This window comes from Solanum tuberosum, unplaced genomic scaffold, assembly GCF_000226075.1.
Source record: "Solanum tuberosum cultivar DM 1-3 516 R44 unplaced genomic scaffold, SolTub_3.0 scf00116, whole genome shotgun sequence".
Classification (NCBI taxonomy): domain Eukaryota; kingdom Viridiplantae; phylum Streptophyta; class Magnoliopsida; order Solanales; family Solanaceae; genus Solanum; species Solanum tuberosum.
In genome coordinates this window covers 872,204-887,029 of record NW_006239040.1, presented here as the reverse complement: position 1 = coordinate 887,029, position 14,826 = coordinate 872,204, and the positions used below count along the sequence as shown (strand labels likewise).

General features: G+C 34.5%; 1 protein-coding gene across 1 annotated transcript; it reads left to right on the top strand.

The window, feature by feature from the left end:
* The first annotated feature begins 6,589 nt into the window (after positions 1 to 6,589).
* Positions 6,590 to 8,325, top strand: LOC102580191 (E3 ubiquitin-protein ligase RMA1H1-like). Its single transcript, XM_006349992.2, has 2 exons — positions 6,590 to 6,652; positions 7,317 to 8,325. Exon 2 carries the CDS (start codon positions 7,356 to 7,358, stop codon positions 8,049 to 8,051), a length of 696 nt encoding a protein of 231 aa, XP_006350054.1. The 5' UTR covers positions 6,590 to 6,652; positions 7,317 to 7,355; the 3' UTR covers positions 8,052 to 8,325.
* Positions 8,326 to 14,826: the final 6,501 nt, after the last annotated feature.

The window sequence follows — 14,826 nt, the reverse complement described above, 5'->3', positions numbered from 1 at the left end:
CTGTAAGCTGTGACGATGGCTTGATTAGATGTCGAAAGTGCCAGTATATGCATCTGATGAAAGTGGTACTGATACAAGTACGACAGAAGGGGCATGCGTTTTTCTTTGCTAGTAATAACCATGACATAATACAAGTCGTGTGAAACCTATGATAGCAAGTAGGAAGAGTTATCGTATCATCATCAGCATCACCATTGTCTTGTTTTTCGAATTCTCCTAAACAGATGCAACACTCACTGTTTGTTCCTGGCGGAGTCACTGCTCTTGTTGCCCAGTAACGAGCTTCTGCATAAAAACGAGCTGCTAATATTTCACAAGCTCTGTCTTCACGAGCTCTTGATGCTGCTACATAACGAGCTTCTCTTTCTTGAAAACGTGCACATGTGAACTTTATGAACAAAAATACTAGTACTAGAATAATGGCTAAAACAATCGCGAATATTACACAAGGAAGAACTATGTTTGACATGGATTTGGAACTAGCCAAGGGCTTTGAAGACGAGAGGAAGGGTTTATAGTTTTAACTTGTTGATTTCAAAACTTATGTACGAGTCATGAATATTATAGATACTTTATGTTAAAATATATTTAGTATTAGTTTTCAGAATATGGTAATTTTTTGGCCCCGTCTAATTCTTTTCTTTTCCATGTCATGTAATTAATTATGGTAAGTAAACATTCAAGTATTCTTCCAACAAATTCCTGAATCTCATGTTGCAAATTGAAGGAGTTTTATTTTACACTCTTGGGTCCTAAGAATGGAAAAACCGCACTTCTCTTTTAATGGGCCTTCACAATGTGAATTTGAATTCATCAGGATTAGAATGAGTTTTGATATGGGAACCAAACACTTGTTGGAAAACAAAGCGTTTTCAAGAAGTTTCTTTTTTATTTATTTTATATATGGATTTTGACCGGCTTTTTAGCTCAAGTAACTTCAATTTGTCTAAATTCAGCCCAACTCGCCAATTTGTCGCCTCTCAACTCAAGTTAAAGGGAATGTATACCATCCAAGTTTCCTTTCATGATATCACATTAGTAGTTTTGTGAGATAATAGGTAATACCTAAGTTGCTCGAACTCTTTAAAAATATTGTTGTACCTGTGTTGAATCCTCCAAAAATGCATTTTTTTTGAAGGATCAGACACACGCTCGATGACATTTTTTGAAAAGTTAAGCAAATAGGGTAAAACACGGAGTGATATCATTGTTATAGAAAATATAAAGTGAATTTACCATGTAATGTTAGAAATTCGATATACCTAGTCATGTAATATTTGAAGGAAAGTCAATTAACACCCCTTAGCGTAAGGTGGCTCTGCGCCACTAGTCATGAATACCGCTTAGGAGTGTGGTGGTATGGATGTGATACTTTTATCGTTACCCAAAAGGTATATGTTTGAGTTTTAGAAATAAATGGGATTTCTATCTATGAGAAAAACTTTCTTCTTAATGATCCTTATGTAACATGAAACTGAATTAGTCAGGTCATGAATTGTGGTCTACATTAACCCAAATGTGTAGTCAATCAAGAAAATAGTCCTTATGTATCGCAAATCTGGATTAGTTGGATCACGAGTCTCAATCTAATTAATTGACATGATCAATCTAGAAACCAGATTAATGTTGAAGATTCTTAACTACTTACGTAGCAAGGAAAATACTGCACGTAAAATTATAGCCCCAAAGTCATTACTATATAGTATACACTTTGTAATTTTCTACTATCAAACATATCTCGTTCAAAAATCATTTTAATTAACTAACTCTTATAACCACACTATGTAAAACTTACCACTCTAAAACAAAGGGGTAACGTCTGCATACACGCAAGAAGAATACTCGAACTTGAATAAAGGTATAATTTCTGGGATTCTAACCAAACCCCATTTGGCAAAAGTTCATAGTCAATATCTATCACTGATGGTTGTAGTTATTTTACGTGTATGCTTGTTAAGATTGTTGATGAATTGTATGCAAAAATTCAGCTACTAAAGAGATGATGAATGTATTGGCTATAGGATTTGATGAAATGTTCGTCGCGCTTTTAAGGAGGGAAGTTTATGCTTGTGTTTGGATAGCATATTGGGGTTGCTTATTAGAGGAAGAACCATTGGTTTTGACTATAGCTTTATGCATGTTTCTTCGTTTATTAGCTGATCATTATAGAGTACTATGATATACGCATTGAAAAGAATGGAGGTTGAATTTTGAGGGAGAGATTTTCGTTGTGTTTGAAGATAGGGAGGAACTTAATCAGGCTTTTGCAAGATTTGGTTCATGTGTACCTGAGTTTAAAGCAATCTGGAGAGACTTGTTATTGAATCCCAAACAGTTTAGGGTGGGTGGATTTGAAGATATTTTGCAAAGTTTATGAAACTAAGACTCCAAGTTGGTATTCTTTGCTCTGTATTCACCGCGATTATGCAAGATTAGTAAATAGAGGAAGTGCTTCAATAAAGATTTGAACTTTATTCCTATGCAACCTTATTAGGTCTAGATAGTGCCTTAGTTCCTGTACTCTTGAATTTAGGGACATGAGTGAAAATTTAAACTCTTAAATAGTGAAGTATAATAAAGTAACGATACAATGAAATTCAAGTAACTGTAAGCTGTGACGATGGCTTGATTAGATGTCGAAAGTTCCAGTATATGCATCTGATGAAAGTGGTACTAATACAAGTACGACAGAAGGGGCATGTGTTTTTCTTTGCTAGTAACAACCATGACATAATACAAGTCGCGTGAAACCTATGATAGCAAGTAGGAAGAGTTATCGTATCATCATCAGCATCACCATTGTCTTGTTTTTCGAATTCTCCTAAACAGATACAACACTCACTGTTGGTTCCTGGCGGAGTCACTGCTTTTGTTGCCCAGTAATAAGCTTCTGCATAAAAACGAGCTTCTGCATAAAAATAAGCTCTTTCTGCTAATATTTCACGAGCTCTTTCTTCACAAGCTCTTGATGCTGCTACATAACGAGCTGCTCTTTCTTGAAAAGGCGCACATATGAACTTTATGAACAAAAATAGTAGTACTAGAATAATGGCTAAAACAATCGCGAATATTACACAAGGACGAACTATGTTTGACATGGATTTGGAACTAGACAAGAGTTTTGAAGGCAAAGAGGCAAGGTTTTATAGTTTTTAACTTGTTGATTTCAAAACTTATTTACAAGTCATGAATATTATAGATACTTTATGTTAAAATATAGGGAAAAGGGTCAAAAATACCCCTCAACTTTGTTTTATTGGTTGACTAAATCCTTACCGTTAAAAAGAAGTTAGTTTTACCCCTGCCGTCTACAAACTCATCATATGTACCCTCCAAATTAACGATTTCCCCCAAATCAATCTCAAATTCTCAATTTCGACCCGAATTACCCCTTTAAAAACAAATTATCAATTAAATCCGACCCATAACCCATTTAATCTGATCTTACATACCAAATGTATAAAAAAAAAAAGTAATGAATTCACCAAAACCCATTTCAATTCCTAATGAACAAATAAATTTCCAGCCATTAATGAGCTTTTAAGAAGCAATGTTAGGAGCCAGAAAACAACAAGAAGAAAGAAACTAAAAGGTTCATGCTGCTGCAATTTTGGGTGGGAATTATCTAATTTATTACACAAATTCAGATCTGTGATTTCAGTTGTGAAGAAATGGGTGGGATGTTTTCGATTTGGGTATTTTGGGGAAGAAGTTGAAATTATTGATTTTTCGAAGTTGGAACTCGCTTGTAAAATCCGAAATTCAAACTCAAGCTCCAAGCTCCATTAATGGCTATGAAGTTTCCATGGTTGGTTCTTCAAGTTTCAGGCTCCAATTCAAAAATTAGTACCCTTAGAAGCTTTTAACAATGGCTTTGAAAATATTTATAGAATGAGTAACACTACAACAAATTCAATGACAAGGGAGAAATCCATTCTTTTTAGTTTTGGTGGACTCAACAAGATTGAGAAAATTGAAAATTAAATTAACTTTTGTTTATAATGGTGGTGGGTTTTATATGGGTCGGATCAGATTAGAAAAGAATTTCATTCTAAATGAGTTTTAAATGGGTAATTCGGGTCGAAATTGAGAATTTGAGATTGATTTGGGGCAAATCGTTAATTTGGAGGGTACATATGATGAGTTTGTAGACGGCAGGGGTAAAACTAACTTCTTTTTAACGGTAAGGGTTTAGTCAACCAATAAAACAAAGTTGAGGGGTATTTTTGACCCTTGTCCCTAAAATATATTTAGTAGTAGTTTTCAGAATATGGTAATTTTCTGGCCGCGTCTAATTTTTCTTCTTCTTTTCCATGTTATGTAATTAATAATGGTAAGTAAACATTCAAGGTTTCTTCCAACAAATTCTTGAATCTCATGTTGCAAATTGAAGGAATTTTATTTTACACTCTTGGGTCCTAAGAATGGAAAAACCGCACTTCTCTTTTAATGGGCCTTCACGGTGTGAATCTGAATTCATTAGGATCGGAGTCTCGATACAAGAACCAAACACTTGTTGGAAAACAAAACAGTTTCAAAAGATTCTTTTTTTATTTGATATATGGATTTTGACCTGCTTTTTAGCTCAAATAACTTCAACCTATTTTAATTTGTCTAAATTCAGCCCAACTCGCCAATTTGTGGCCTCTGGACTCAAGCTAAAGGGAATGTATATCATCCAAGTTTCCTTTCATGATATCACATTAGTAATTTTGTGAGATAATAGGTAATACCTAAGTTGCTCGGACTCTTTAAAAATGTTGTCGTACCTGTGTTGAGTCCTCCAAAAATGCATTTCTTTTGAAGGATCAGACACACGCTCGATGACATTTTTGAAAAGTTAAAGCAACATAGGGTAAAACACGGAGTGATATTATTGTTATAGAAAATATAAAGTGAATTTACCATGTAATTTCATAACTCGTAATTTGGTTAGAAATTCGATATACTTAGTCATGTACTATTTGAAGGAATGTCAATTAACACTCCTTAGCATAAGTTGGCTCTGTGCCACTAGTCATGAATGCTGCTTAGGAGTGTGGTGGTATGGATGTGATACTTATAACGTTACCCAAAAGGTATATGTTTGAGTTTTAGAAATGAATGAGATCTCTAGCTATGAGAAAAACTTTCTTTTTAATTATCCTTATGTAACACAAATATGAATTAGTCAGGTTATGAATTGTGGTCTACATTAACCCAAATGTGTAGTCAATCTAGAAAACAATTCTTATGTAACATGAATCTAGATTAGTTGGATCACGAGTCTCAATCTAATTAATTGACATGATCAATGTCATAGTCAATCTAGAAACTAGAGATTAATGTTGAAGATTCCTAACTACGTACATAGCAAGGAAAATAATGCACGTAAAGTTATAGCCCCAAAGTCATTACTATATAGTATATACTCTGTAATTTTCTGCTATCAAACATATCTCGGTCAAAAATCATTATAATTAACTTACTCGTTTATAACCACATTTCATTATCACCGTCTAATTTTGTTAGAATTGATTTTTTATGTTATATTTTACTTCAATCTCTTTAACAATACTATACATATAACAACAATGATATTCATTATATATAGCATAATAACAATACTTTGTAAAAATTACCACTCTAGAATAGTCATACTCAAATTTTCAAACAAAACAAAATTTCACTATATAGTACCAAAGGACAGTGTAATTTCTAGAAGGGCGTCTATATTTTGGTATTGTTTTTTTCTTTTTGTCTGCCTATCTGCATATATATGAGTTTGTCCACGTCTCTTTTTCTTGAATCTTCTTAAGTTTGTTGGATTTTTTTTTCTATGCCAAATGTATATTACTGATAAAAACTAGACCCAATCAATTAATAGCCACAAGAGAGGTACAAAGAAGTAGAATATACACAGATCTTACAAGATGGTTGATTGTTGTTGATGTAGGGGATACAAGATGCTATTGGACTTTTTTGGTTGATTAAACAGACATAATTTCCTTTCATATCAAATCAAAATAAGATAAACAAATTTAAACGGAGAAAGTAAAATAATTAGCATTCACACATACAGTATTAACCCATAAATGATGATGAAACACGAATCCAAAATATATTTCCTCTTTTTTTCCTTATATATATTCCACAAAAGAAAACATTTTTTTTCCACACAAAATCTTGGAAAATTGAGTGTTTTCAACTCCAACCACGTCATATCATAAACTTTGAATAGATTTTTGAGAATAAGTTCTAGAGATGCTCAATATTCAACAATATCCAATTTTATAGAAAAAATTTGAAGTTTATAAATTTATGATTTTAATTTCTTAAAAGTTATTTTTGAATTCTAGTTAAATTAATAATTTACATATATTAAGATATTTTAAGAGATAAATATAAAATAATGATAACATAAATCAAAGAACAAATAACCACAAGAACAATACTACAACTACTAGTACGAAAGAGTTCATTGGTTTCCCTTTACTTGTAATAACTTTATTAGTATTATATTTTAATTTGTACACGCTAAATTTCCTATACATATAGAAAACCTGTATGTATAGGCGTGTCTTCAAAAAACACTATATATAGAGCTCAACTCAAACATTTTCTTTCATCTTTCAAGCTTCCAATTTCACCTCTTTTACAAATTATTATTTGGGTATGTATTTTCTTGATATTTTAAATCTTTATATCTGTTTTCTTTTTTGTTAACTCTGTTTGAACATACTTGAAAGCAACCTTCAATTTTCTTGGAAAAAAATAATCAAATCTTTGTGTTACATAAAGATCTATGTTGTTTTGTGTTTGTTTCTCCAAAAAATGCACTACTTTTGGAGGATCTGATACGTACCTATTGACATAGAGTCTGAGCAATAGAGCTAGAAATAGATGAGTTGAACTACTTTTTTTAATTTATAGCTACCTAGCTAGCTAACCTTACATGTTGTTTTCTTTGTTTTAACTAAAACTTGTTAACAACATCCTATTTTGATAAATCATTTTTTGACTCCTTCACCATTTCCTCTACTTTTCCAAGTTTTTTTTTTGGCTTTTTTTCGCTCTCTATTGTCCTTAAGCCTTCATAGGTGCAATTTAACAATTCATCTATTATAAATGAACATAAAATGACATCGAGGATACTATTTGGTGAACTACTAACCTCAAATGAGTCTAAAATCTCCGACTCATCAGAGGCTTATGGTTTTCGTTGGATGGTTGTTGAGTGGGTACACACATAGGAAAACTCTATTATTTATGCAGCGATTCATCTGTCTTATCCTGAAATCAATCTGATCTTGTTCATCTTGGCATATGTTTAACAGGCATATTAGCAAACAGAGAATCAAATCAGGAGGTAAAATATGGCCTTAGAGGAGCTTTTCCAAGACCAAATAGCAGAAACTACCTTTGATCAACGTGATATTTCCTACGAAAAATGGAACATAATTGATATTGATAAACTTGAAGAAAATTCACCTGGAGGTTTCGAGTGCAACATTTGCCTGGATGTTGTACATGATCCTGTTGTTACATTATGTGGTCACCTCTATTGTTGGCCTTGCATCTACAAATGGATACATTTTAAGACCATTTCATCAGAGAACATTGATAACCAACAGCCAAATTGCCCTGTTTGCAAAGCTGAAGTCTCACAAAAAACATTGATTCCACTCTATGCTCGCGGTCAAGCTACAAAAACATCTGAAATTAATGCCCCGAATTTTGGTATAGTCATACCACAAAGACCTCCTAGTCCGAGATGTAGGAGTCACGGACTAAGAGGAACTACTGATTCAATTCCATCACAGCAACTTCACCATCGAAATCATTCACTACAGTCTCCAACATATCAACCTTATATGACAGAACCTATGCTAAGCCCCGGTGGTATGTCAACAGGGGAAATTGTTTATGCGCGGATGTTTGGGAACTCATCAACTACTAATTTGTATACATATCCAAGTTCAACTCATCAACTATCACACGCGGATCGATCACTTAGCAGAGTCTGTTTTTTCCTATGTTGTTGTTTAGTGACATGTCTTCTATTGTTCTAACCACTTGACTATACTGATAACAAGAAGTAATGTAAATGCTTAAAGTAAGAACACAGATGTTAACATGGAAAACTTTTTGCTCAAGGGAGGAAAAAACCATGACCTGTAGTTTTCTCAAAACTCCAATAACTTCAAACAACTAGTGAATACAGACTGCGATACTCACAAGGATTAATCTTACACACCTTGTAACACCTCTATTAATGGAGAAGCGGAAGACAAAGAAGATAAGCGGAAAGCTAAGTTAGACAAGATTGCAGCAAGGCAGAATTTATGAGAGCTAAAACATTGTCAAGTTCAATTTCAAATGAGTATTTCAAATACATTCTTTTCACTTTCCATAAGTTCAAGTAATATAAGTCATACGAAACAAAATAGTCTCTACAAAATTAAAACTAAAGATAGCAATTTCAACTTGAGAAAACAACTTTATAACTGATAGATAGAACTGGATTATCGACCATGTTGATTATTCATCAGGAAATTTGCTATTGTTGAAATCTGGACCCTCGGTGTCCCTACCAACTGCATATGTAGAAAGTGACTTTATGAGATAATTAAGTGACCGTCTCAGAAGTCAACTCCATCGAACCAGTAAGGGAAGTGAGATAGAAGCAAAAACTTACTGCCATGTTCATTAGGTAGGGTAGCACTTGGAGATGTAGAATTTTGGAAGCTGATATCATCCATAGAATTGTAATTGACAAATGCATCCCAATATTGCCACTCATTTGGATCACTTCCTTCAATAGCATTTGCATCTGATGCCGCGACGATGTTGCTTGGATCAAACATGTTTTGTTCACCAATATCTTGCTGAAAATTAGCATTTGTTGCTCCCAATCCATTAAGTGTCACATTTCCAACATCTGTATTAGTTATCATTGCGCTACCTGAATATGTTGTTACATGGGCAGCATTGAGATCTAAGCTATAACCATTTTGAGTATGATGATAAAAACCGTAATCATGATGATTTCCACTATTAAACTCCAACAAAGACCTATAATTAGTGCTCCCAATAAATGTACTTACTAGACCCATTGTTCCAAATAACGGGCCGCGTTGTTGTTGTCCACTACCAACATCATTTTGGGCTGACAAAAATGTGTTGAGATAGTTGGGTTGAACCTGAAGTTGTGGGTGATGGAGCTGCTGCTGAGTTGAACTACCAAAAATGTTATTGGTATAAACTGGTGGAACGACTTGAAATTTGCTTAATGGTAAGACTTGGCATATTCATCATTTCGCGGATAGCTGACGGAAAACATCCTACATGTTTTATTAGAATGTAAAATTAATTTAATCAATATTTCAGTATTCCTTTATCAAGCTGAGATATATATAAATACAATAATTACTACTCCCTAATTCCAAACAGATTGACGTTAGCTATAAGTGTAAATTCTTACTTATATATATATATTAGTGAGTAAACTTACTTCCGTCACCAAGTTGTTCCACAACTTCTGTGAATTTGACACAAAGATCATCAGTCCATTTTAAGCCGTCCTTACGCATAATAGTTGGCTAAAGATTCTGACACATCACTCGAAATAAAAAGAGGTTCACAGAAGTATTAATTGTTTCAATTGTTGAGATGATGAATCCATGTGTTCAAGTAACAATTAATGGTCTTAGATTAATATCATAAGCATAGTTCCTTATTGATATAATCCCACCTAAAAATAAATAAAATTGTGGTTTTTGTCAAATTAGTTTTGTTCAAAAAGTCCCGCATAGGAAGAAGAGAATAATTGCTTTCTTTCAAATCTACTATTTCAATAAATTATTCTAGGGATACATAATAATTATTAACCTCTAAAAGGGAAATAAAGGAGGATTCTTGGTGAGAAGTGAATCTTACATTTACGCTACTCTTTCCGTCTCATATTAGTTGATCATTTATGTATTCAAACATTCAACTATTAGTTATTTTCTTTCTCTACCTAAACGATGATGATGGTTAATAACATCCAAATCCACTCTTCCAAGTGAGAAAATGTACACAAACATATGCAATATAATTTAGTCAACTATAAGTCAGAGGCAAATTTCACACAGAACAACACATATGCGATCAAGTAAGGATTTGTTAATCAATACCCCAATTAGTACCACAACTTTTGTTAATTAATCTTTTCCAATCTCTCTTCTTATTCTTTTTTCACTCTCTCGAGCTCAAATCAAAGTAACTGAGCAAGTCCTAGAATTAGTCACTCCTTTTAGAAATATTAAAATACAAGAATAATTAAAGAAACAATTTGACTCAGTTCATTAAAAGTAAAAATCATTCAATACATAGGCAAAACAAGAGATCTAATCCAAACATTAATCATTAAAAAAAATTCATAAACAAGATTTAAGAATGTAATAATATACTACAATCTTAAACAGTCAATACATAATAAGGAAACGAAGAAATGAGTAAAGGTTAAGAAATTTCTCATCAAAGGATGAAAATATTTTCCCAATTATAGCTTTTGCAATACAGGAAGATACATAAATGCATTCGATAAGTTAAGATACAAATATTACGAGAGCATTCCTTTCACTTTCTGTTGTGATATGAAAAGCTCAGTAGTGAGTTAGCACGGTTATAGTTAGGGGTAAACTAGTCATTTCCATTAGTTAGTTATAACAACCTTTAGAATGTTGGTTAAACAGAAGGTTAGTTACTAACAAATAATGTGATGTATAAATAGTTCTTCTATCATTGTAAACTACACTTTTTTGATAAATAACAGAGCCTTCTTCTTCCTTAGATATTTTCTCTCTAAAGTTCTAGATTCTTCTTTTACGATCATGGTATCAGAGCTTTCTTCCCAGTAGCTACTGGTGAAGACGAGTTGGATCTAGAATCAAAGGATCATTGTAGATCCATCGATTCATTGTTGCTGATTTCCTTCAGCGGCAGATTTCAATTTGAAATTTGCATTTTTTGCTTCCGCGAAAAGAGATTTGTCAAAGCAGTTCCAGTCAGGTGTTGAATCAGAGTTTGATCAATGGCTTCTGATAATGTAGCAGTGGATCTAGCTCAGAATCTCAATATTGGTCAAAATGTTGGTACATCTGCTCATAACAATGGTAGTTCTTCTTCAAATCAAGGTATCGACTATAATCATCCTCTATTTTTGAGTCCTACTGATATCAGTGGGATCAACCTGATTTCTTTTCAATTGCTTGGCATTGAAAATTATATGTTGTGGAGTAGATCGATTCAGCTAGCTTTGTTAGGAAGAAATAAGTTAGGGCTGATTAATGAGAGTTGCAGGAGAGAAGTATATGGTGAGGAACTATGGGGACATTGGGAACGAGTTAATGCTATAGTGTTATCCTGGCTAATGAATTCTGTTTCTAAAAGTTTGTTGAGTGGTATTGCTTTTGCTTCAACTGCTTTAAATGTGTGGAATGACCTGAAGGAAAGATTCGATAGAGTGGATGGATCTAGGACATACAGTTTGCACAAAGATATAGTTTCACTACAATATGGATCTAGGACATACAGTTTGCACAAAGATATAGTTTCATTACAACAGGGTACTGCTTCTGTATCTGTGTATTTCACCAGACTTAAGACCTTATGGGATGAGTTTGAGGTGTTGGTACCATCTCCTGGTTGTAATTGTGAAAAATCGAAAGGTTTTGTGGAACATATGAATAGGCAGAAATTATATCAATTCTTAATGGGATTGAATGAATCATATCACCAAGCTAGGAGCCAAATTCTTATGATGAACCCTTTACCATCCATTAATCATGCATATACTATGATTGTGGGAGATGAGAGTCAAAAAGCAGTAGTTCATACATCCAGTAGTAGTTTGGGACTGAGTGCTATGAATATGGAATCTGCTGCCTTATATTCCAAAGCTGGTAGTAGCTCAGGGGTGAGTCAAAGGTTCAAGAAGAACTCTCTGCTAGTTTGTGATTTCTGTAAATGTAAAAGACACAACAAAGAGTTTTGCTACAAAATTGTAGGATATCCACCTGACTTCAAGTCTAAAAGAAAGAGTCAGGGAAGTGAATCTGGACAGTACAGTCAACCTTCAGCAGCTCAGGCTCATTTCTCTTATGGTTCCAACACAAATGTCCAGGTTCCTGAGTGGGGAAAGAAAGTTGAAAGTTCTCACTCTCATAATTTTGGTGGTGAATATATAGCTGAGAATACTAAAGCTAATCTGCAGTTCAGTCAAGCTGAAAAAGATGTCAAGCAACTACTTTAGGGGTGCACTTTCACAAAAGATCAGTATGATCACATTCTCAGAATGTTTCAGCAGCAAAAACCAGAGCAAGCTATACCTGATTGCAGTGCAGTGAATACTGCAGGTAAAGCATTCTTTGTCTCTGCAAATAATAAGGTGTGGATTATAGATACGGGTGCTACAAATCATATGGTGTCTAACTTGGAAATGTTGTCCAAGAATTCTGTGACAAAACTTGATACTCCTAAAATTGTTTATCTTCCAAATGGTGATACTACTAAAGTGACTCATGTGGGTACTTGTGATGTGTCAGCTCACAGTGTCATTACAAATGTGTTTCATCTGCCAGACTTTCAACATAATTTGTTGTCTGTAAGTAAAATCACAAAGGAACTAGGTTGCTCAGTCACCTTTTTTCCTCATTTTTGTGTTTTCCAGGAACTTTACGCTGGAAAGGTGAAGGAGGTTGGTAAAGAGGAAGGAGGATTGTATTTGTTGTTAAGCCAGTTTACACATGGACCTGAAAGTGAAGTGAAGAAGTCTGTTTGTGTTGTTCCTGGAGTGCTCTCCAGTATAGAAGTGTGGCATCAAAGATTAGGACATGTTTCTTCTATCGTACTTGCTAGACTGTTTGATATGAATAAAGACAGTATGTGTAAGGTTTCTAAATGCACAGTTTGTCCTTGTGCTAAGCAGACAAGATTACCTTTTCATTCAAGTAGTATTAAAAGTAATGCTTGTTTTGACTTGATATATGTTGATGTATGGGGTCCTTATAACACACCTACCTTTGATGGTAACAAGTACTTTCTCACAATAGTGGATGATTTTTCAAGAATGACCTGGATTTTTCTACTCAAACTTAAGTCTGATGTGTCTGTGTCTCTTAAGTTGTTCTTGCAATATGTTAAGACTCAGTTTGGTAAGACTGTTAAAATGGTCAGGTCTGACAATGGAACTGAATTTCTTAACTCAGTATGCAACACAATGTTTAAAGATTTGAGAATTATACATCAGAGATCTTGCCCCTATACCCCTCAGCAAAATGGTGTTGCTGAGAGGAAACATAGGCATATACTTGATGTTACAAGAGCACTCAGGTTTCAGGCTAAAATTCCTTTGACATTTTGGGGGCACTGTGTTCTGGCAGCAGTATATCTGATCAATAGATTACCAAGTAGTGTGATCGATTATCAATCTCCTTATGAGAGATTGTATGGATGCTCACCAGGTCTGTCTCATTTAAGAACAATAGGTTGCTTGTGCTTTGCTAAAAATCTATGTGAACATGATAAACTGATGTCCAGGTCAAGATCAGCTGTTCATATGGGATATTCAGAAGTTCAGAAGGGGTATGTACTATTTGATATAACCAACAGGTCCTTCTTTGTCAGTCGGGATGTTGTCTTTAGGGAAAATGTCTTTCCCTTTGCCCAGGAGAAGGAGAATCGCCTGAACACTCACACTGTGTTTGAGGACACTGTCCAAGGATCAGGTGTGCTGTATGAAGACTTCTCTCATATGCCTCTAAGGTGTGATGAGGAAGTTGTTCTTACAGACGGTAGTGAAGACGTTTCAAGTTCTAATATGCCTGATGTAGAACAGGTACATGAGGAACTTTCATATGGGAGTGATCAGGTTACTGATGTAGCACAGGTTCAAGATGGAAGTGCTCAGGTTATTGATACCACTGTGTGTGACTCACCACATGATGCAGTCCAAGCACCTACCAGAAGGTCCTCTAGAACTACACATACTCCTAAATGGATGCAAGATTTTGTCTCATTGAATATCAGTAAGGATGTGCAATATCCACTGTGCAACTACATGAGCTATGCTCACTTGTCTCCTTCTTATAAATGTTATATTGCTGCTACTTCAACTGTCCAAGAACCTTTGTCTTATGCAGAAGCTATTAAAGACAAAAGGTGGGTAGAGGCCATGCAGACTGAGATACATGCTCTGGAGACCAATAACACTTGGGTAATCACTGACTTGCCCATAGGAAAGAAATCTATAGGCTGCAGGTGGGTATACAAAGTAAAGTACAAATCTACTGGTGAAATAAAGAGGTTCAAAGCAAGATTGGTTGCTAAGGGCTACAGTCAACAAGAAGGGATAGACTATCAAGAGACTTTTTCCCCTGTTGTTAAGATGGTCACTGTGAGAACCATAGTGGCTTTGGCTGCCTCTAGACAATGGCACATTCATCAGATGGATGTTTTTAATGCCTTTTTACATGGTGATTTAGAAGATGAAATTTACATGCAGTTACCTCAGGGTTTTGTCAGTCAAGGGGAGAAGGTGTGTAGACTGACAAAGTCTCTTTACGGACTCAAACAGGCTCCAAGACAATGGAATCATAAGCTAACAGAAGCTCTCATCAAACTCGGGTTTAAACAAAGTCCACATGACTACTCTTTGTTCATTAATAGATCAGAGGAAGGGATTGTGATTGTACTAGTGTATGTGGATGATATGTTAATAACTGGCAGCAGTCTGAAGATGATTGAAGAGACAAAGAAAGCATTACAACAAGCATTTAAGATGAAGGATCTAGGGGAATTGAA